Raw genomic sequence first — 22,710 nt, 5'->3', positions numbered from 1 at the left:
TTAAGTTTTAACTTTAAAGACATAAAAGTTTTTGAAAAAATCTTCAATTCAAATAGGTTGGTTTTAAAAGTAAATAAACAAAAAAAGTTCATATAACACACTGATTAGACAATATAAAGAAGTGTATTCTGTACTGACTAGAAAAAAACTGATGTCGCCTTTTTTTATTTGTTTTTGGGGTGTTATGCCGTGTTGCGCTAACTCCTTCTTTAGCCAAAGTTTCGGACAGCATTGCAGTGTCCATCATCAGGGCAGATGTGTTATTTGAGGTTGTGTTAAAATGTGAGCTTATGTATGAGGTTGTGATACCGTGTTGCCAGCTCCAACCCTCTGAGCTAACATTAACGTATCATTTTTTTATTTAAAGTGGTTTTCTTCGTTTAGCTCTGGTGTAGCCGTCAATTACCGGATACCAAGAACTATTGAGCTTAGCTCCATCGTCTCTATTAATGTTTACGGGATTTTTATGAATTTCAATGGCCTCCGTAATCAGCCGTGCTCTATAAGTTTTGGGTCTCCCCAGGATTTCAGGAACAAATCTAAAGTAATGCCCGGTGTCAATCAAATGCTCGGCAATTGCCGATTTGTCAGGGTGGCCGAGTTTACAAGCTCTGAAGTGTTCTGAAATCCTTTTGGAGATAGTCCGCTCTGTCTGGCCTACATAGACCTTGTCTCATAAGCTCACATTTTAACACAACTTCAAATAACACATCTGCCCTGATGATGGACACTGCAATGCTGTCCGATACGTTGGCTAAAGAAGGAGTTAGCGCAACACGGCATAACACCCAAAAACAAATAACAAAAATACTTTTGGCCGTGAAAATCTTAAATCATAACTGATGTCGCCTGTTTACATAAGACCTACTCCTAGGCCCCAGATGGGAAAAATAAATTGTGATAGTTCAAGCTACAAGACATAAATGCATCTACAAAGTGTTGTTGATCACAAGGGCTATAGAGTTTTCCGTTCGATATCGGTAGTATATAAGGTCGCCCTTCCATGGTGCGGAGGTACCAGATTTCGAGAAACAGAGATTTTCATACCATAATACACACGCCCTTCCAGATAAGAAGAGCTTTTAGTCTAAACAAAGGCACAGTGTTTATTTATGAAGAGAGTGTTATTTATTACTGGAATACATGCGCAACAGATATTCATAATCCGTTTTTAGGAGAAATGTAATTATCGAATAAGAGTAAACTTGAAAAATGACTCAAAATACAAAACACGTTGTATTCAAACCAATCGAAGAGATATCAAAAGGATATCCATTCAAAGAATTTCATTAAATCTCAGATGAATTAAAAGATTTTGATAAATAAAATTCATTGAACATAAATAATTTTACGCAGGAGTATTTCACATTTCTTACTTACCCATGCACCAACAACCAAAATTAATATCTACTTAATGAGCTTACTTTGAACACAGGGCACGCTCACAACACACGTCAATATATTTCTTCACTGATAAAACAATGTTGTTGCTTACCAACAAAATGTGAATAAAGCATTTCCAAATTATAAAATTTGTCGTCACAATGATTCCTGATGTATTCCCAATTTTAATATATTCATTTAATGTGTTGGCAATTTTAATATCAGAAATATTTGATTCTTGATGTATTTCCAATTTTAATATCAGAAATATTTGATTCTTGATGTATTCCCAATTTTAATAACAGAAATATTTTATTTTTCCAGGAATCCCAACGACCATTTCCGCCAAGAGACGATCCTCGCGGCTTCCCGGGAGAGGAATCGCTTTCGAAGCATCGTGTGGGATGAATACGATTCGGTGCATCAAAAATACCTGGAAATCGGTAAGATACGCTTAAATGTGGTTACATTTGTTGTTTTATTGTTCAAGTAATATAATACGTTTTCCCTACACGTCAATAATCGATGGATACATCTTTTCCGTTTCATGGTTAAGAATCAGTCAAGCATTATGTATTCAAAATAAGTGCTTTAAACCTTAACAAATTGTTTTAATTAAATACTTAGATGTTCACAATAAAAAATAAAACGGTAAGCCGTCAAAAGTGTTATATATAGGGTGCAGCAAAACAGACAGTGCAGTTTTGAAGGGCCGTTACATCCCGTGTAGCGGGGGTAGGAACTGTCGCACTGTGTCGGGAGGGTCGAGCCGTTTTCAGTCGTTAAGATTGGGTTATTAGCAATTTATTTTTTTTATATTAACTCCACACAGGAGGCCCTGAAGAAAATAATTTCCCTCAGGGCCTATGTCATCTTTGGGGATGCTGTGTGGAGGGTCTTTTTGTGGAGAGGAAGGAGTGAACATGGGTCTTGAAGAGTCCATGTTGTAGGAGGGAGGAAACACAGAGGCCGGCAGTTCATTCCACAGCCGAGCTGTTGAACTTAAGAACGAATCGTAGAAGCGACCCGTTCTCATGTGACAAATGTCAACTGTGTACAAATGTTGGGCGCGCGTTTGGCGTGTATCCCGACTACGCACCGGTGCCGAAGGGATCAATGACGCTAGTTCCTCATTTATTTATTTTAGGTTTCCTCATTAGTTTATTTTAGGCCCAGAGGTCTTTGTCGTGTAGGTAGTACAACTTTAAAACATTAAAATAAATAGTAAAAATAAAATTAAAACACAAAAATTAGGCGATCAAACAGATTAAAATACATCAGAAGGTTTAGGAGTAGTGTTAGAATACACATTTTATACGATCCACAAAATTCGCCTAGTTAAAATTTATCATTCAATATATCAAGCACCTAAGTATTGGTTTCCCATTGTGTGAAGCCGCTATACGAGGGAGTTGGAAATATAGTTGAGTGTAGGTATGCTGCAGTAGAACAGTGTATTTTTTAGTATTGTTATTGGGGTATATGTAAGTTTATGAATTACAGGAGTTCGCAAAATTTTATTAAGAATGTTAATTTTTTATTTTTCGTTTATCTTCTAGTGTACGTGTTTTTAAAGAAATTGTTGAGAAATGATAATTTATGCATTCTAGTGGGAAATTAAAACAAGAGTATAAAATAGCTACTTGAGGTACGATGAAAGTAGTCAAAGAGTAATTTGTAGTAACTTTGTTGTTATTTGTAAAGCACGTTTGTAATTAACAAAATTTTATCACGGCCTATTGGGTGTTTTACAGAACATAGAAAAATGATTATACAGATAAAATTTACAGGAACAAATAATTGTAGTTTTTTTTTTTTTTTTTTAAAAGAAAGACAAACATTCCCGGGTCACGGATAACCCAACGATGTTTGAAAATCTCCTACTACCACCACAGAAAGCCGAAAATGTTGCTTGTGTTGTGATGGAGGACTTAGCCAGCCGAGGAATCGAACACGCGACGCTCGGGTGAGACCCAAGCGCTATGCCCACTCAACCACTGACCGGTCGAATAATTGTAGATCTTTTAAAAATATTCTAATAGACTGAATTTTAGCGTAGATGCTGAGTAGTGGTGGTAAACATCGATTGAAATATACTTATTACCAAGTCTGTGTAGCCTCTGAATTAGCGAATTTTCGAAATAATTATTAGCAGACTTTGGAACATTGTAGTATTTAGTATTTAGTGAAAATAAAATGATATTACAATTAAGTGAATGCAATGATGCAGTTAAGACGAAAATATAATAAAACAAATGTAGATGATAATTAATGTAAGTATTTGAAAACATTACCAAATAGTTATAAAACAAGTTAATTTTTATTAACAGCCGTTCAACTCTATAACAAAATCCCGAAGGAAATTGCTGTGATAGAAAATATTAATAAGTTCAAAAATGAATTAAGAAAATATGTCTATCTCAATTATTAATGTTTCTTTTTTTGTGACTTTATTGAAATATTTAAAGAAAGATTATGTTTGCCAAACAATGTACATGTTTATATGTTTATAAAACTATTAGCACACACGAAGATGTGAGCTAACTTAAGATTAATAAATAAAATAAATAAATAATAACCTATTAAGTAAAACTTGATACATTACGTGTGATTGATTCCGTTCCTCCAACTTCAACTTGATACATTACATGTGATTGATTCCGTTACTCCAACTTCAATTTGATACATTACGTGTGATTGATTCAGTTACTACAACTTCAACTAGATACATGTGATTGATTTCGTTTCTAGAACTTAAATTTGATACATTACATGTGATTGATTCCATTACTACAACTTCAACTTGATACATTACATGTGATTGATTTCGTTACTACAACTTCAACTTGGCGAGGAAAAATAACAAATTTGTTTTCGCCAAGTTATTTTTCTCGGACTCTGCCATAATATTTTGCGCAATCCTCAAGTGGAATTTAGCTTATGTGGAGTAATAAAACCTCTTCGAAAACTCAATATCGTCCAAGTATAGGTATCACTCGCTGCAAAACTTACTAGAAAATTTGAAAAATTTAAGAGCCACTTAAATGACCACATTTCGCGTATTCAAGATGTTTATTTACGATAGTAATAATATTCGAAATGTTTTCGAATATTGTGATGGTGTTCCATATTTAATAATAAAATATTTAAATTTCATAATCACTAATATTTTATGTAGGTACATGATTAATTTTTGGGTTATTTTGCCGTATTGCACTTCCTCCTTTAGCAAATGTTTCGAACAGCATTACAGTTTCCATCGTCAGAATAAGGAAGCCCAACAAGGAAAAACGACTTAAAAAATAATCACGATTTTTTTACATTATTATTTTTCGGCATCCGCCGCCAAGACTTATATAAAACTCAATCCATGAACACGGGCACTCTTGCTAAGTCCCGAAACTTAGATAACCACTTGGGGTGACGGGTTGCGGGTATGGATACCTCCGCCCCGGGAACCATTTATTGGATAACCAACACCTCTGCCATAAGTCACCTCAGGTGATTCGCTATGTTTGATGACTTAGCAGGGGTGCCTGGTACATGCGTTTGCTTTCAAGCTTTTTCCTTCCCAGATATTCTTTTAATTCCTGTCCTTAAAAATACCCCCCACACAGCCTCCTCAAAGATGACAAATTTTCCTCAAGTCCACCTGTGTAAAGCTAATATAAATAATGAAAAAATCGTCCTATTTCAGAGAAATGTCTATATTTGCGCGTCTGTAAATTTGATTGAAAGCATTGTCATCGACAACGAGGATTAATATCCGCATCCTCGATTTGCATTCCGAGAACAAAAATTAAATTCAAATGAATTTAGATTTTAGGTTGGGAAAGACCAATTATTTATTCGAGTATCGGAGCCATTTAATCGAAATTCAGTTTGATCCGATGATCAATATCGATGGACGATGATCAATACGGAAAATATAATATTATTTTATTATTTTCACAAGTACCGAGAAAGAATAAATTTTCCATTTACATTCCAATTCCAGTCTTTCATAAGCCATAATTCAATTATAAATAAAAAGTAAATAACGTGTTTATTTTGTTACCTAAGCACTTTGTAGTTATTGAAGAAATTATTGCGTTGGAAAAATAATTGTAGCCATTATTTTATTAATTCTTTAAACTCTCAGTATTTGAAAGATATTTACTCCAAGTGCTTAAATTGGGTATCTTTATGTATAAAGATCACAGAAACTTCCCAATCGATTTCAATTAAATTTTGTGAATGTGTATGGTTGGTTCCAGCTTGAAATATACCCGATATATGGCACTGTTGAGATATAAAAAAAAAGTATTTTTCAGATTTCTCATCCAAAAATAAATGCAACCCCAAGTGTTAACATCCCTACATAGAAGGCAGTCTGCAAATTCTAACTGGTTTTTAATCTAAATATATAAAAATTCACCTTGCGTATGTTTGTGCTCGTAAAACTCAAAAAATAGTCGACCGATATCGCTGAAAATTTCAACGTATATATCTATTAGTGCCAGGAGTGCTTAAAGGTGTTTAAATGATAGAAGAAGTTGGGGACATCCGAGAAATACTTGACCGAATATCTCTGCACTATAATGAGATATGAAGTCGAATTAAAGGCGATGTAATGTAGTTTTTTAACATTAAATTGTGCTATACTGTAGTGAATGATGGAAGAAGTCGGAGGCGCTCGAGAGAGACATTAGAAATAGCGAAGCATTGCGGGGGATCCACTAGTATTAATGTAAAAAACATATATATTTACGATTTCACTAAAAGTGTTAATTTACTAAAATATTTGTAATGCGATACAACTTTTCAGCTTTTGAAGACGCCAAAAACGATACCATGTTCCTACTTAGTGATTATTAATAGGTACAATTAATTGCAGGGATAGGAATAATATCTGATTAGTGAAATCACAAAATTCATTATTATGTATCCTCTTATAAGCCACAGATCCCGAGGAAGGATTCAGGGAATTATTCCGATCCGCGTATTCCAGGGTATCTTAAGATAACATTGAAACCGGTTTCTGTGAATTGACATTTTGAAAGGCTTTAATAGAATGCCATCCATCCAGCCAATGTAATGACAGGCTTTAGTGTCTTAAAAGCTCTACATGGAAGCTAATATATGCGTAGTATAGTATGTAAATATGACGCTTCTACCAAGGGTAGTGATGGGGTTATACAAACTCTTGTAATATCATGAAATCCACTACCGAGACATTTTAAAATGTATTAATTAACTATGCAAATTCACCATTTTATTCCGAGATTGATGACATTTTGCAAACTTGACCTACAAAACAATATAAAAGTCACTGTCCACACGATAATTAAAAAAAATCTCCCGTCCTCTTTCCCACCGCTAAGCAGAATTTTGATACCTGATGTTCAAAATACGATGGAAATTATTACAACTGTCGGCACGATAAACTCAGCGCATGCACTGGAAATGCCAGGCACTTCGGATTATTGATAATATAAGAAAAAAACGATGAACTCAAAAGAAAAAATAAATAGATCCAAAACTTCATTATTTTAAGCACAAATCCTTGTGTTATTTGGGACTGATAAAATCTTTTTCTTCATTTCGTGCCATTTTCTTTTGGAGGTAGCTCTCATTAGAGATAATGGAACTGTTCTAGTATCAACCACGTAAGTTAGGAACGTACTGATGACGGCTACCTCTTACATCAATCTTTACCTGAATCATGAATTGATTTTCTATTTTTCGTTTAACACAATATTATGACCAAGATTTTTTTTTCTGTTTATTGCCAGTACAATTTCACAATTCTTGAAGTCCTTGGACGAGTAAATAAATTGGTTATGCTCTCTCTGTCTAGCCTTTTAAGATCAGCATGAAAGTAATTTATTTATTTAAATTTAGTGCTTGATGTGGAAAATGCGGCGAGTTTCCACCCAGGCATAGAAGTAATAGTACTGTGATCAGAATTAGACGTGTAAGTAGTATGTAGAACTCAAATATTTACCTACTTAAATAATAAATACGACGATTTCAATTTCTATAATAATGAATTAAACAATTATTCCAAAGAAACGTCACTATTTTATTTTTTTTTATTTATTAAAAGTATACAATACAGAATATAGTATATTATATAAAGCATTGTACTCCCAGGAGTTAATAAACTCATTGCGGGAATGATACGCATTACATGAAACATATAGTTGTATGTATTAAATGGACATATTATGGGACATACACAACATTATTATTTCAGATAGTCATTAATAAGTTGAAGTTTGAGCATGTTAGTTTGGGTCTTTTTACATTGACTTGCACATTTGATCTCGTTGGGTAGTTGATTATATTTTGTGTGAGCTATGTATTCTAGGGATCTTAGTCCATATTTTGTTGATTTGATTTTTGGTATATGAAGTTTGTTGTGATTTCTTGTGTTGTGTTGGTGTACGTCGCAATTGTAATAGAGTGTAGTGTTGGAATGTGCCGAGTGTTGAATTACTTGTAATATAGTTTTCGTTATTTCAAAAGTGGGAATGGTATTAAAAGGAAGTATTTGGGTGTTTCTGTAGATGTCTTTGACATGTGTGTCCCAAGGTAAACTGAAAATATTTCGCAGGGCTCTATTTTGGACGACTTGGACTTCTGAAATCATTTTTTTTGTAGCAAATCCCCAGATTCCGGCGAGATATATTAGATGTGAGTGAATCATAGCATGGTAAATCGATTTTAATAGAGAGGGAGGAAGTAACCCGCGAAGTCTATATAAAACACCAGTTATAGGAGTAATTTTGGATAGAACATGTTTAAATTGGTGATTCCATGTGAGTTGTGAATCAATGAAAAGGCCAAGATATTTTGTAACATCAACCCTTTCAAGGCGGTTATTATCAAGAGTTATATAAAGACTTACATTTTTTTTATTTGCAAACAGTATGTAATGTGTTTTTTTTATGTTTAAGCTAAGTTTGTTTAGTCGCAGCCAGTTTGCCAGGCAAGCTATATCCCTTTCCATTTCCTTTTCAAGTTTGTTTAAATCATTATTGTGATAAAGAATCACTGTGTCATCTGCATAGAGTTGTATTGTACCCTTAAGTCCCCATTTAGCAATATCATTTATGTATATTAAAAATAGCAATGGTCCAAGTACGGAGCCCTGAGGCACGCCACATTTTATCGTTCCCATGTTGCTTGTCCCTTTTCCAACAAAGGTCTGACAGTGTCGATTAGAGAGGTAGCTACACAGTAACTTCAGGGGAGTGCCTACTATGCCTAGGTGTTCTAGCTTCTTTAGTAGTATCCCATGGTCAACCGTATCGAATGCCTTTTTTAAATCTATAAATAAGCCTGCAGCATGCTTACCCTGGTCTATATGCTTTTGGAGGGCGTATACAAAATCGAAGGCAGCACATTTTGTGTTAGATTAGTTTCTGAATCCATACTGTTGGGATGCGAGTAAATTGTTTGATAAGAGATATTTAGTGACCCTAAGCTTAATAACCTTTTCAAAAACTTTAGAGACGACAGATAGGATGGATATAGGACGATAATTAGAAGGATTTTTTTTGCAATCATCTTTGTAAATCGGAATTATTTTTGCTATCTTTAGTTGATCTGGGAAGATTCCACTATCCAGGGATTGATTAATAAGAAAAACAAGGTGGTCAGCTAATATATCTTTGCAAAAGTTCAGGTACACTGGTGTAATTCCATCTAAACCTGGAGATGCATTAGACTTTAGTTGAGAGATGATACTGAGAACTTCTGTTTTATTTGTTTTGGCCATGTATAAGGACTGGATTGCTTTTTGATCCGTGTTTATAGTGATAGAATCATCTGGATATGATGCAATTGTGGCTGCTAAGTTTTCCCCAACTGATATAAAGAAGTTGTTAAAAGTTGAAGCTATCTGTGTTGGGCATGTTATTTCTTCATTCTTAATGAGAAGACATTCAATTTCATCTTTCTGGGGTGTCGAGCTATTTGTTAGAATTGCATTTATTATTTTCCATGTCTGTCGCGGATTACGCAGGTTTTCTTTAAATATAGTCGTGTAGTATTTGGTTTTAGCATATCTTCTATAGTTGGTAACTTGATTTCTTGTTTTATTTCTCAGTGCTGTGAATATATCACTTTGCTGATTTTTTTTCCAGAGTTTAAACGCATTGTTGCGCTGTTTGATAAGTGCATTTAATTTTGCATCAAACCATGGAGTATTACCCCTCCGTTGGTCTCCTATGCGTAACTCAGATTTATGTTGGGATGATTTTATTGCTGTTTTGATGTATTCATTAAAATTATTATAGTTTTCATTTGCATTCCTGGTGGTTTCGTGTGGAAAGTTGTGGGATTCTAAATATGTTTTTAACATGTTTTTATCGGTTTTGGTGTTGTTTGAAAAAGAATGTATTCTATTATTAGTGTGATGTTTCAAGCTGTTTTGGTAATCTAATATCAAAATGTTATGATCACTTAGGTAGGCATCTATATTTGCAGTAGTTGAGGAAATATTTTGTCTGTTTGAGACGATATGGTCTATTAGAGAAGTAGAGGTATCTGTTACTCGTGTAGGATAGGATGTGTTACATATGAAACAGTTGTATGAGTCTAGCGTGTTGATGTACTTAAGAGATGTATTATTTTTTTGAAGAATGTCAATGTTGAAGTCACCAAAGATAAGGGTATCATTTCTACAGTTATTTAAAATAGATTCAAGATACATTAAGAATTCGTTAATGTTTGAGGTAGGCTTTCTGTATATAACATAAATATTTAACGGTTTAAAATTTCTATTACGGATATTAATTCCTAAGAAAGAATTTTCACTACAATGTTTTTCGATAGTTGTAGCATTTAGTGAATGGTGTGTGTAGAGAATCACCCCTCCTCCTCTTTCATTGGTGCGAGACGCAAATGTACTTTGGTAGCCGTCGATGTTGAAGAAGCACTCCTCACCATCTTCCAACCAGGTTTCGGATATTGCAAGTACGTGTACAGTGGGTTTGATGCTCTTTAAAGTTTCTTCAATCTCGTCAATTTTATTTCTGATACTTCTCGCGTTAAGATACATTATTCGAAGGCTATTTTTTATTGGCTTGTAGTCTTCAATTTTCTCATATTTGTATTCATTTATACTGGCCTGGGTCCCGGATGCTGTAGTTACAGTTGAGTTAGCCATAGTCAACTCTCTCCATTGTGCGTGACATCATTATGGCACGGTAGGGGCAGTCCCTATCGTTTGATCTGTGTTTTGGTGCCTCAATTTTGCCTTTGGCCATTTTAAAGCAGTTCCAGCAACGGAATTCTTCTTTTTGTTCCTTTTTTGTGCAGTCAGATGATTTGTGTTCACCAGCACAGTGTAGACAACGATCTTTTGATTCAGTACATCTCGCGGCGGAGTGACCGTATCCCATGCATTTATAGCACTGCATGATTGGGCAGCTGTCTTCGACTCGGACTCGTTGGAAACCTATATTTATTCTTTCTTGTTTTAACATAGCTGAGTGTACTTCTTTTTTGACGATCAGAATAACATTTCGTAGCCTATCATTTTTCCTGTTGTTTGTGAATCTTAGAATTTTAATAGCTTCCTTATCATTTCCAGTGGCTTCGTAGATAGTATCATTTTGTTGCAAAATCATGTCTAATATTTCGGAATCTTGTGTTTCTTTTTCGATCCCCTTCAAGATAACATTAGGTCTAAGACGTTTGCCCTCATGAGCAACCAAGTTACCATTGGTCAGCCCTGGAATTGCTGTTAGGATCTTCTGTGCATCTGACTTTTTAGGGCAGGTAATTATGACCTTGTTATTTTTGGCCTTTGACATACCACTGACACCCACTCTGAGGTCGGCTGGCTTGATAATATCCTTTATTGTTGAGGTGATGGATTCTGACGTCGCTTCTTGGTCTGATGACGACACTATTACGGCATGTCTGGTGCGATCTCCTCGATTCCCTACTGCCGAGGCGTAACTGAGTACGGGTTCTTTTTGAGAGTTGGCGCAGAAAGCTGACATTTCCCTACAGTGTCTTTCTTCCATCTTCAGTTGACATTCTGCATTCTGCACCTTGGTTTCAAGTAATTCGACTTCCAGAGCATGAAGTTGTTTTCCCAGTGTGGCTCCTTTCTCAATTATCTCCAGCAAAGATGAGATTATTGTGTCGCGGACTTCTTTGGATATGTTATTTTTGAGAGGCTCGGCTGCTTTCAGTGCCAGAGTGGCAATTTGAACAATATTCATGGCTGTCTCGGACTGTTTCGTTTTCTGGAGAGAAATATATTGGGGGATTTTAACAGAAGTCAGAATCGGTTTGGTTTTGAGAGGAGGAATTTTGTCTTCGTTGATAGATGGAAGCGCTGGACTGGACTCGTGTGTTATTGGTGAGGATCTTGTAGTAGAGGAGAATGTTGTTGCGGTGGTGGTAGAAAGAGCAGAGTTGGTGTTAGTGGGGATTGACGCTTGTTTATTAGTCTTAATTTCCTTCTTTTGTCGTTTGTCCATAACTTTTCTGCTTTCGGCTCGGGTTTGTCTTGGGGACTTAACTAGTTCTGGACTGCTATTGCTCCGGATTATCGGTGACCTCGGCGTGGTTCCCGATGTTTTAAAAGGATCTTTAGCCCCTGGGGGGGTACACGGGGGATCTGCCATTTAAAGTTTATTTTAATGTTTACATGTCACTAAGAGTTGTATTGTATTATTTATTGTAATGTCCTGTTTTTTTTTTCACTTGTATATTTATTTTTATATTTACCAATATTTATGGAAAAAAATAGATATAAAACGGTAATTATTTATTTGGAATTAATGGGGTTCGAACTGTCGTTCTTCGAAACTCGGCGCTAACACGTTCGCCTCTAGTCCAAATTCCACTGTTGTTATACCGTCAAATAATAAATTATTATAATAATAGTGTCAGCACTTGGGATTTTTAAGAATTTATAAAATTACTTTAATATGTGTTTTTCGCTTTTGGAATAGATAACGCCTATTTGTCTGCAATCGGACTAGCACTTTATTTGTATAATGGGAATTGGCAGAGATACGCCTGTTTTCCGCAAATCGGCTAGCACTCGTAAAAGGTAAACAAAGTGAGCTCACTTTCAACCAATCGTCATGCAGCTACTTAAACTACCCGGTTTTAACAATATTATTGTTATTCGCTAGAATATCACTTGTAAATATTGCACTTGTAATATTTTTGTACTATTTCAATGACAACTTTTTTTCAGGAAGGTAAAATACAATAAACACAAAATTTCATATTTTAAAATAAAATATTTTCTGAACCCAATAATTGGCTACCACGTTGAATCAGAACTAAGATTAACAAAACAAATTTACAGACAAACGAAAATCAAAATGGTCGAGTTAAAATAGGACTTCGATACGCTCAGTCAATAACTAATATTATTCAAAGAGATGTAGATATTGAAATTTATGTTTAATTATATTTCACTATGTCTTTTTAATGCTAATTTATTCGATTCGGGTTACACAATAGCAGGAAGACTGTATTTTCTCTACGATTTTTACTTCAAAACAAAAAAAAAGTTATTGATTCATTGGAAGAAAACAAATTTTCGTCTACTATTTACTGCGACTTAACGCCCCGTAGTATGCGTTCAAAGTTGGCTTGACAGGGAGATATGTAAATACGAATGTCAAAGGGAGCACACTAATGTTTAAAAAAAAACGAAAATATTTAATAATACACACGTTTAAAATAGTGCAAACATCTCACGACAAATGCTTTAGTTGCATTTAAGGATACACTTTGATTTTTTTCATGTTTATAACATATTAAATAACAGAACAAAACGCGTTTTTAATAATTTTCGGAGCTTACCCTGCGATTTTTTTCTATTGAGGGAATTTCATATAATTAACGTTTCGGCATAATAAATGTATAAATATTATCTTTAAAATCGGTAGAAATTGGGTATACAGGGGCTTTATCGCTATTAAATTAATGTCCCGGTTAGATTTGCACGTTACTGCTCGTGGCATCACATAGTGTGCAATATAGCTAGTTACATGAGAATAATATCATAGTTCGCAAGTTTACCTGCAGTTGCAAATAACCAGCTGTCACGTAGCGTGTAAAATATGAGAGATTATTGCATGGCTAGGACTTCAAGGCACTACAGTGTTACTGGGATCAGAGTGTCGTGTTACATAATTTAAACAACCCTATTTTACATCAAAAACTACCGCATTAAAGTTGCAGGTTTAAGTTCTAGACGTTTGCAATGTAACTCTCGTGCTACTTGATATATTTTTATGGTAATAAAACTTTTCGTAGGTATTTGGAAACAACAAAAGTGTTGTTCATTACTCTTTGTAGGAACGTTAAAAAGAAAAAGAGTTTTAACCTCATAAAATTAATTATTAATTGTGATTAAAATGAGTAAAATTTACTGTCATTTCCTCAACACCACGAATTTACTCGTGAAGCGAAATAAGTGTTTCAACAATTATCTACAAAACCTGGGTCCTGGTTTGCTCTCCTTTTTATTTTCGATTTGGGTCGATTTTCCTCTTTTTGGTCTGTGATAAATAGATTAATTAATAGATTATACAAATGTATCTGTTTTTTTTATAAATATGGGAGAGCTTTATAAATAAAGTTTAATTTATAATATATAAATATATTTAATTTATAATTTATAATTTCTTTATAAATATAGTTTGCCCTCCTTTTTATTTTCGATTTGGGTCGATTTCCCTTTTTTTGGTATGCGATAAATAGATTAATTAATAGATTATACAAATGTATCTGTTTCTTTATAAATATGGGAGGGCCGTGTGAAAAAATTTCAACGTGGTTTGACATTGAACGCACCGTACTTAAGAAAAATAGTATGACTATGAATCTCTTTTCTTCGTTGTGTGAAGTAATCTAAAGTTTTCTTACTAACAACAAAACCAAACACGAAATTATAACAAAGATATTCGTTTGCATAAAATAATAAGAACTCAATGAAGATAGTGAGAGAACATGGAAATACTTTAGTATTTCTATTAAATTACATAAATTATGTTGAAATGATGTATTCATAAATGCGCTGAAACATCTCGCCCTACGTCAAACAACACAACTGTACTCAAATAATGAAATAGTAACGTGACTTTATAATATGCAAATTTGTATAATAATGTGTTTCTGTTCGTTTGAACTTAACAAGAGAAAACTATTAACACAGCATTCGAGTATTGAATAGTACCCCGCATCCACAAATTTATGTAAATTATCGTCAAAGCGAATAGTCAAATACCGAAGATTTGTATTGTTTATATAAGGCCTGGATACTTGATGCAAATGTGGAATTGTTGACTGTATTGTCTGCAAAACTATTGCATTTCCAGTTATGTCATCAAGCCATAATAGAGTCACGGCTTGAGCCTGGCTTATCGTGCTGTTGAGACATCTCCGTTCTAAGTCTAAGGACGGTTTTGCAATTTAACGTGGTTTTGGAATAATTGTAGCGTCAGATGACACATTCAGTTTCAGGCACTTCGGGTAATTATCGTTAGGCTGTGAGGTGGAATAACTGTTACTTTATGACGTCGTTTCAATATTAAGTCAAAGTAATAATACACGTAGACTACTTGAACTCTGTTAGTAATTGGGTCTCATATTTTGTAATTTATAATTATAAGTTTCAGTAGAACAGGATTTAAGTAATTTAATATGGTTGTAGTTTACATTTCTAAGTTTTCAAATAAATGCTTCACTTTTGAGTTATGGGTTAACATTACATATAATTATTATTATCCAAATGAGCACTTTCCCAAAGACTAATATTACAATAAATATATAATTTATTTTATATATTAATATACAAAGAGTTATAAAATATAATAATTTATATAATTATATAATTTAAATATATAATTTTCACCGTGAATAAGATAAACCATTTAAGATCCCGCAATTACGCAATTTATACAAAGTAGGTACGCTTTAAACAATAAAAAAACACAAAAAATAAACAATATTCAGTAAGAAAGTAATACAGAAAGATATTATAATTAATAAAAAGAAAAACAAATTATAATCAAGTAGTATTTGGCCCATATACAACCCACAAATTGACTTAAAATACTTCATTTAACGAATACTATGCATAAAAAAGTTAGTAGCACAGCAAAGTTAAATTAAATTGTATTTAAGCTTTGAAATAAGAGCTTTTGGTTTTACTTGTCGTAAACTTGCTAATAAATTTAATAAAAATGTAAAACTATGACGTAATTGTAATATTTCAAAACCAGAATCAGATTTAAAATATAACAGTAAAAAAATGATCTTCATCAAAGTTCGTCAAATTTATAATGTAGTGAGAAAAGCTAACAGAGAAGATAGTTTTGATAAGTTTCACATCGACCGACTAAAAGCGGTTTTGGAAGTTTTGTTTAGTTGAAATTACTTTAAAAATACTTTTTGTTTGTGTTCTATTTCCGAGTTCTGAGGAAATAATTTTCTAATTGCCACCCACACTAACTAGTGTTGTTTAATTAGGGTACGGTTAATTAGTAGTATTTTGGGTGGGTTAATTTAGTTACAAACTTGAGACCGGGTTAAGGGACGTAAGAACTTATGTCAGCAATAATCGTCAAACTTCTGATGTATGCCTCAAAATATTTACGTACGCTTTTGCAGAGTTAATTGTGGCACACATTTATTTATTTATTTTTCATACAATATCAAAACGCTTCAATAATATTTACACATCTTTAGTATACTATGTAATTTGATGTTTTTAACATTCGTGTATTCATGAAAAAGCTGTAGTAATTAAAAATATAACATGTTTTATGTTAGGTTTATGTTTCTTCTTCATTTCTTTCAAATAATTTTGTATTGTTTACGTATGTAATTGTTATTTTCGTTCTTCTTTATATATTATACAATGACTTTTTATAACTATCATGTATGTAAATAATATTTGCACTAAAATGCTTTATAGAGGAACACACTGAACCTCAATGTACATACTCTATCCGGGAGTGATTATATTGTCATTATTAGCAATCCCTTATTTCTTTTTAAATTAAAAAAAATAATTTTTCGAAGAAAACTTCTTCTAACTGCTTTTCACTTTGTGATGGCATTATTTATTTTTTATTAAATGTAAACAATGTTATTTGTGTTTTAATAAAAAATTTAAAAAAACCTTCGATTTTTACGTATGCAAGTTATAGATATCAGATTAATTCTGTTTGAAATAATAATATTTTAGTTAAAAACACCTTATTGAGGGGGTTATTCGTTCAAGTTTATCAATCATAAATATAATGTCGATTATGTGGGAGTATCTTATCTCCTGTAACTGTAATCATAGTTTTAATAGAATATTTATGTCATAATATTTCAAAAATATTTTAACTATATAATCGATGAACTGAACAGGTAATTTGTAAAAGTGTAATCAAGGAAATTGTGTATTATTTTTTAATACATTGTAAATACAAAATATAGGTAATAGTGAATTTATGAATAGTAATTGTACTGTGTCTTGTAAAGACATTGACTAAAGTTAGTTAGTTCTTTTTTTATTTACTTCTATCACGTTTTTAATGTTTATTTTAGAGGTTTTACTTTGCCCTCTTTCAACCAGATTTTTATTCTTGATTTTGACCCATTAAACTTTTATTCGTTCAATATCTAGGGGAAGAATGTAATGGAGTTTTGTTTTGCAAAATAAACGTAATATCTTGGTCCGAATGTGGTTTTATAACTTGCAATGTTTTTTATGTCATTTTGATTCAATCTAGTGTGCTAAATACGCGGTCTAGAAGATTCGATCTAGTGGTTCCGTGTCATTCAATCAGAAGGTGCGGGTTCAATTCCCGTCGGAAGCATTTATTTTATTTTTTTACGATTTTCTTAATTTATACTTTTGTTTCAGGCCAATAATTATTGCTTTAAATAATTGTTTTGCTTTGTGCTTTGCATAAAAAACTTGTCTTGTTAACAGTTTACCATTAATAAAAAATAATGTTTGTTTATTTGAGCTGAACAGAGCGGTGAGTGCAATTTTTTTTTGTATAGAAAGACAAACATTTCCGGGTTACGAATAAGCTGACAATTTTTGAAAATCTCCTACTACCACTACAGTAAGCTGAAAATGTTGCTTATGTTGTGATGGAGGACTTAGTCAGCCGAGGAATTGAACACACTACTCCTGAGTGGGACCCAAGCGCGATGTCAACTCGTCCACCGACCGCTCGATACTCTGTATATCTAAATAAATAAATAAATAAAACATATTTTGCACTTCTGCATAGCACTTAATAATAATACAATTCATCGTATATTTGCGACACGTTCAAGAATGGAAGATACTTAAGTATCGCCCAGATGAAAAAACAACGTTCAAAACCGAAAGACCCTCTTCTCCTCCTCTCCTCCTCTCCATCACTTTCAGCCTCACAAAACACTCAAATTGGGGATGTCAAAGCCTCAATGCCTCCAAACGGCTTGCAACAGTAAGGTCTATTATGCGATAAATAAATACTCAGATAAAAAAATCAAAAAAATGTTACCGATTTTGAACTTCATTTTCTGATTAATTTAATGAGTAAAACCTCAAATTAAAATATTTAATTATTGGAGATAATAGAGAGCGAGGGTCCTGAGTTCAAGTCCTAGATGAGACCGTATCTTTTTCAGATTTTTTTTGTTTCGATTTTTCGTTTAAGAATGGCTAATATTATCTTCAACAATTCATTATATTTCTTAGAATCTGACTGATTAAAAACGAATCTTTGTTTTGGCATTTTTTCTAATTGCCAATTATAATACATTTCTTCCCTTGGATGATTTTAATTGGGATTTTTTGCCAGGTTGGGAAATACCGTACTATAAATTGGCTTTGTCGTTACATAAAAATCGACTATTCATAACGAGCGCCCTCTATGTTTACCGAGCAATCGCTTTTACTTTCATTTCATTTGCATTTACAGTACATACGTACAGGTACAGGGTTGTTGAAAAGGCTATTGACGGACTAAAATGGTAATATTTTATTAAGTATAATTGAAAAACCCAAAACGAATTATGTTAATATTACTGAAATATTTCAAGTATTTATTTATGGACTGAACTCTTGTGGATTTAAAAAAGTAGATATCAATAATAATTCTGCTAAATTTCATAGCGAGATTCATTAGAATTATTTAACAATAGTGATTTTTCACAGCAAGTTAATAAAAAATATTGATAGATGGACCAGAAACGTGAAACGCTCCCGATCGCTTGGAACCAGTGAGACTATGGCATCTCCGATTGGAGTAAATTGTGAGGCCAAAGGTAGTATGGAAGAGAAGAAGATGAGGAAAAGGATTATGAAGAAGTAACTGGCTATTCAAATCTGGTCAACAACCATGGCTAAAGCAATTTTTTCCATTCTCAATGGTTGTCTTACACCAGAGCAATGAGTATCTTTCACTCCAGAATGTGCGGAAAATATTCCTTACATTATGAAAAATGATTTAATAGTGAAATAACACAAATCAAATAAATAAAATATATTTAGGCCCGCCGGGATTTTAACCACACAGCTCTAGATTTTATCTCCGGAGCCTTATCCCTCTACTACGAGGCCATCAAATTATACAGCTTTATTAATACACGTGGTATATAATTTATTCAATTTATAAATAACCGAGTATGTAAAAACCTTAATAATAGTATGTTGTAGAAACTGACATTGGAAGGACTATTCATTGTTTTATAGCAAAGGAGGGTTCTTTATCCGTTGTATAATATTGAAAATTATCTATGGATTTTTATTGGATATTTATTATATACATTCACCACTGGAGCGTTTTGATACATAATCAATTTCAGCCTTGGGCGCTCGGAGTGTTTGGTTTGGAAATTTCCCCACCCTCTAAAATTATATTTTCGAATTTTAATACGGAGACTAGTTCTAGAGGGCTATTGAATTAACCTATATTTGATCGTTTTTTGCATATTATTAAAAAAATCGTTCAATTTATAAAGCGTGAATTCTGCATATTGTTTACTTTAAAATTGCCGTTTGTGGTCCCTACTTGTAGCAATTTTAAATATTATGACTTCTGTATGTTGTCTATGGCCTAGTTGGTAAGCACTTCTATAAATTAAAATTTAATTTTTTTAATATGTAAACACATGATCAAAAATTTGTAAGAAAAAATAATTCAATAATTCCGTTTCATGGAATGTCAAAAACAAATAAGTTGGAAGAAATGGAGGACATCTTTTGTTAGAGTGTTAAAATCTAATATAGTTTAATGAATAATTGAAGTTTCCATCGCGCTGGAGCTTACGAAATGAGGCCATTAATGTTTTAAAATATTTCTTCACAATTGCCCACATTTCGGACAACGTGAGCTCGTTAACATTTGCAAATTGGCCAACATGTGGCCAAATAAGATCAAGCGGATAAATTATAATGTATTACCAGCTCTTGATGGAAATGGAACACGGTATCACATCTACATACATAAGCACACACTTCACCACAATCTTGGTCAATCCCTGATGTAATTCTGTCCAAGACTTTGACTTAAGTAGAATGTAGCGCGACACGGCATAATACCCAAAAAATAAATCAATATTTATTTTTTAAAAGAAAGACAAATATTCCCGGGTTACGAATAACCCAACAATGTTTGAAAATCTCCTACTACCACCACAGAAAGCCGAAAATGTTGCTTGTGTTGTGATGGAGGACTTAGCCAGCCGAGGAATCGAACACGCGACGCTCGGGTGAGACCCAAGCGCTATGCCCACTCAACCACTGACCGGTCAGTGGTTGAGTTATAATATAATTACTAAATTTGGTTTAATGTTAGTGTTTTTATAATAAACACGAAAGTAGTAATATTTTCTGAATCACTCTGCACATTGACAAGCGTTGCTCTGTTATTCAGCAAAGTAAGCCTCGTTCGTATTACGTCAAACAACGTAACGTCAACACAAATATGTTAGGTGATATATTTTATGCTATGGTATAGAAACCTTATGAACCATACTACCACCAATACAGAAAATACAAGAGAGGCCCTCTAGTGTCTAATTTATCTGAAACTGGGTTACATTATCACTATGCGAATGAAATTTTACTGATAAGTTCAGTAATGGCATGGATAATCCACACCCGGTGGCAAAATTGGCGGCATATTGCATAAGTGTTTTAAATTCTGTTTTAATGTTACATATTTATAACACACTTACTGGTTTCATTGAAAATAACAATTCATTTGAAAATTGCATAGGTACCTAGGTTGATAATTAATTAATTTCATTGGAAAAAATTTTAACTTTCTTTCATAAAAGGACAAAAATTTCCTGGTCACAAAGAGTTTGACAAAATTTAAATTCCTTCTACTATCATCGTCATCAGCGAAAAAGTTAATTGTGTTATGAGATCTGACTTAGTGGAAAGGATTAGAGTGGATATCCGACACTTATGAACAACTCGAACACTAGTCGGTATTAAATTTAAACGTGCCTCTAATGTTTGCCTATTTTATGCCTTACCATGGAAGTTTACAAAAAATGCTTTTATATTTCATAGAATATACTAGACCATAGACTAAATCCAGCTAGTGAACAAAAATAGAGTCACATAACTCTGATATTTGCCGTGACGAAAAAATACCAAAAAAATATTGATAATTTCAAACAATGTTGTCAAATCTACACTACTGAAACCATAAACCACGTTTTTTTCTTTGAAATTATATACATATTTACATTGAAATTATAAATCTAGTTGGTAATATCATTTGATGGAAATAGTGCCGAAATCCACAGACAGCGACGTTGAATAAGAAATTGACAAACTCCCAATGATATATTAACGCGACGTAAGATTCGACAAAAATAATACTTTTAAATATTTCTAATGAACGTATTACTAAAATCACATATATTTCTAAAGGGATCAAAGTGGATGTGAGTTAATTATTTTTAAGATTAATAAAAACTGGACCTTATGGTTAAAATATTTTATGTAATACGGTTTAAAAATTTTATTAAACGTTTTTCAAACAGAAAATTAGCTGTAAACACCAGATTTAAGTTTTTTTGATGATGCATTAGTAACTTCCTGAGGAATCCCAGTAGAAACATTTGAAATTTGAGTAATATGTTTAACAGAAATAATTAAAATATAATCCAACTGAAAGATCTATTATCTAGACCCGCTTCGCAAAGTCTACAAATTTTGTTTTACACGTCTTTATCACTTATGTCGTTAAGATTCAAACATAATTTTAGAAATTTGAAAATGAAAATTCAGCCGTAGGTCTGCCCAATACACCAAGGCTATGTTTCGCATATTTTCGTGCACGGATGCTTCACTTACGTCGTTAAGATTAGAGGTACTGCTAATACAGTACAGGGATCTATTCGATATATTCTAATCATCTCCATCCTTCATCACAGCAAATATATTTATTGGTAAATGAAACTGATTTGAATTTGTGTATAATTTGTGTAAGATAATAAGTATAAGGCGACGGCTGAATTGAATATGAATTTGTGTTCCACAGTGAAAGATGCTCTTAGTATCGCCATAGCGTAAGAACACCATTGAGAATTGAAACGTTTCTTGAAATGGCTTTAGCCGTGTTTGGTGACCAGATTTGAATATCTTAAAACTCCCCGACCTTCCTCTTCCCATCTCATACCTCACCCTACTACCTTTAGCTTCACAACATACCTCAATTGAGGCTGCCATAGTTTCACAGGTTCCAGACGGTTGGGAGCAATTAGAACTCATGTGCAGTATTCAAATTTAAAAAAATAGTAAAAAAGAGTTTTATTGTACTGATATGTTTTATATGTATTGTTGTACATATTGTTGTACTTTCATAAAATGTTTGTTAAATGCCCTATGGTCGTTCAATAAATAAATGAATTGTTAAGAACTGGGATATTGCAATAGGAAAATAGTGAAACAAAGGAGATATGCTTAAGTTCGAAGCGTAAAATGGAGGCGTTGTCCATATAACCAATAATAAAATAATAGTAAAAACTCCGTAGTAAATTATCGCAGGGCCCATCATTATAAAATCAAAACCATAAGAATAACCCCCACCCCTTCCTCAACGAAGGTACTAAGTTACTATGTTTGTTATAACTTATTCAGAGAGAATCTAAATTAAATATCGTGGAGTTGCTGAGCAAAAGCGCCTTAATGGAGATTACCGTAGGAATAAACTAGTGCCTATTTATCGTCAAATGAGAAAAGGTTATGTGAACATTTCACTATATTTTGCGAAGAAAATATGGAGGATCTTTTCATATGCAAAATATTTCCTATGTTTTTAAATTAGAAACCGCGCG

At 33.1% G+C, this 22,710-nt stretch overlaps 1 protein-coding gene across 1 annotated transcript in view; it reads left to right on the top strand.

Moving 5' to 3' along the window:
• The window catches only part of LOC149411363 (neuroligin-4, Y-linked-like), an 887,216-nt gene that overhangs the window by 833,341 nt on the left and 31,165 nt on the right, over positions 1 to 22,710 (top strand). Inside the window, exon 9 of the mRNA XM_089647299.1 lies at positions 1,708 to 1,826. Coding sequence (XP_089503425.1) covers positions 1,708 to 1,826 — 119 coding nt within the window. The remainder of the gene's footprint in view (positions 1 to 1,707; positions 1,827 to 22,710) is intronic.

Source organism: Hesperophylax consimilis, chromosome 26, assembly GCF_061612785.1.
Source record: "Hesperophylax consimilis isolate HC1 chromosome 26, BYU_Hcon_1.0, whole genome shotgun sequence".
Classification (NCBI taxonomy): Eukaryota; Metazoa; Arthropoda; class Insecta; order Trichoptera; family Limnephilidae; genus Hesperophylax; species Hesperophylax consimilis.
The sequence above is the reverse complement of the archived record's forward strand: the minus strand, read 5'-3'. Positions and strand labels throughout refer to the sequence as shown.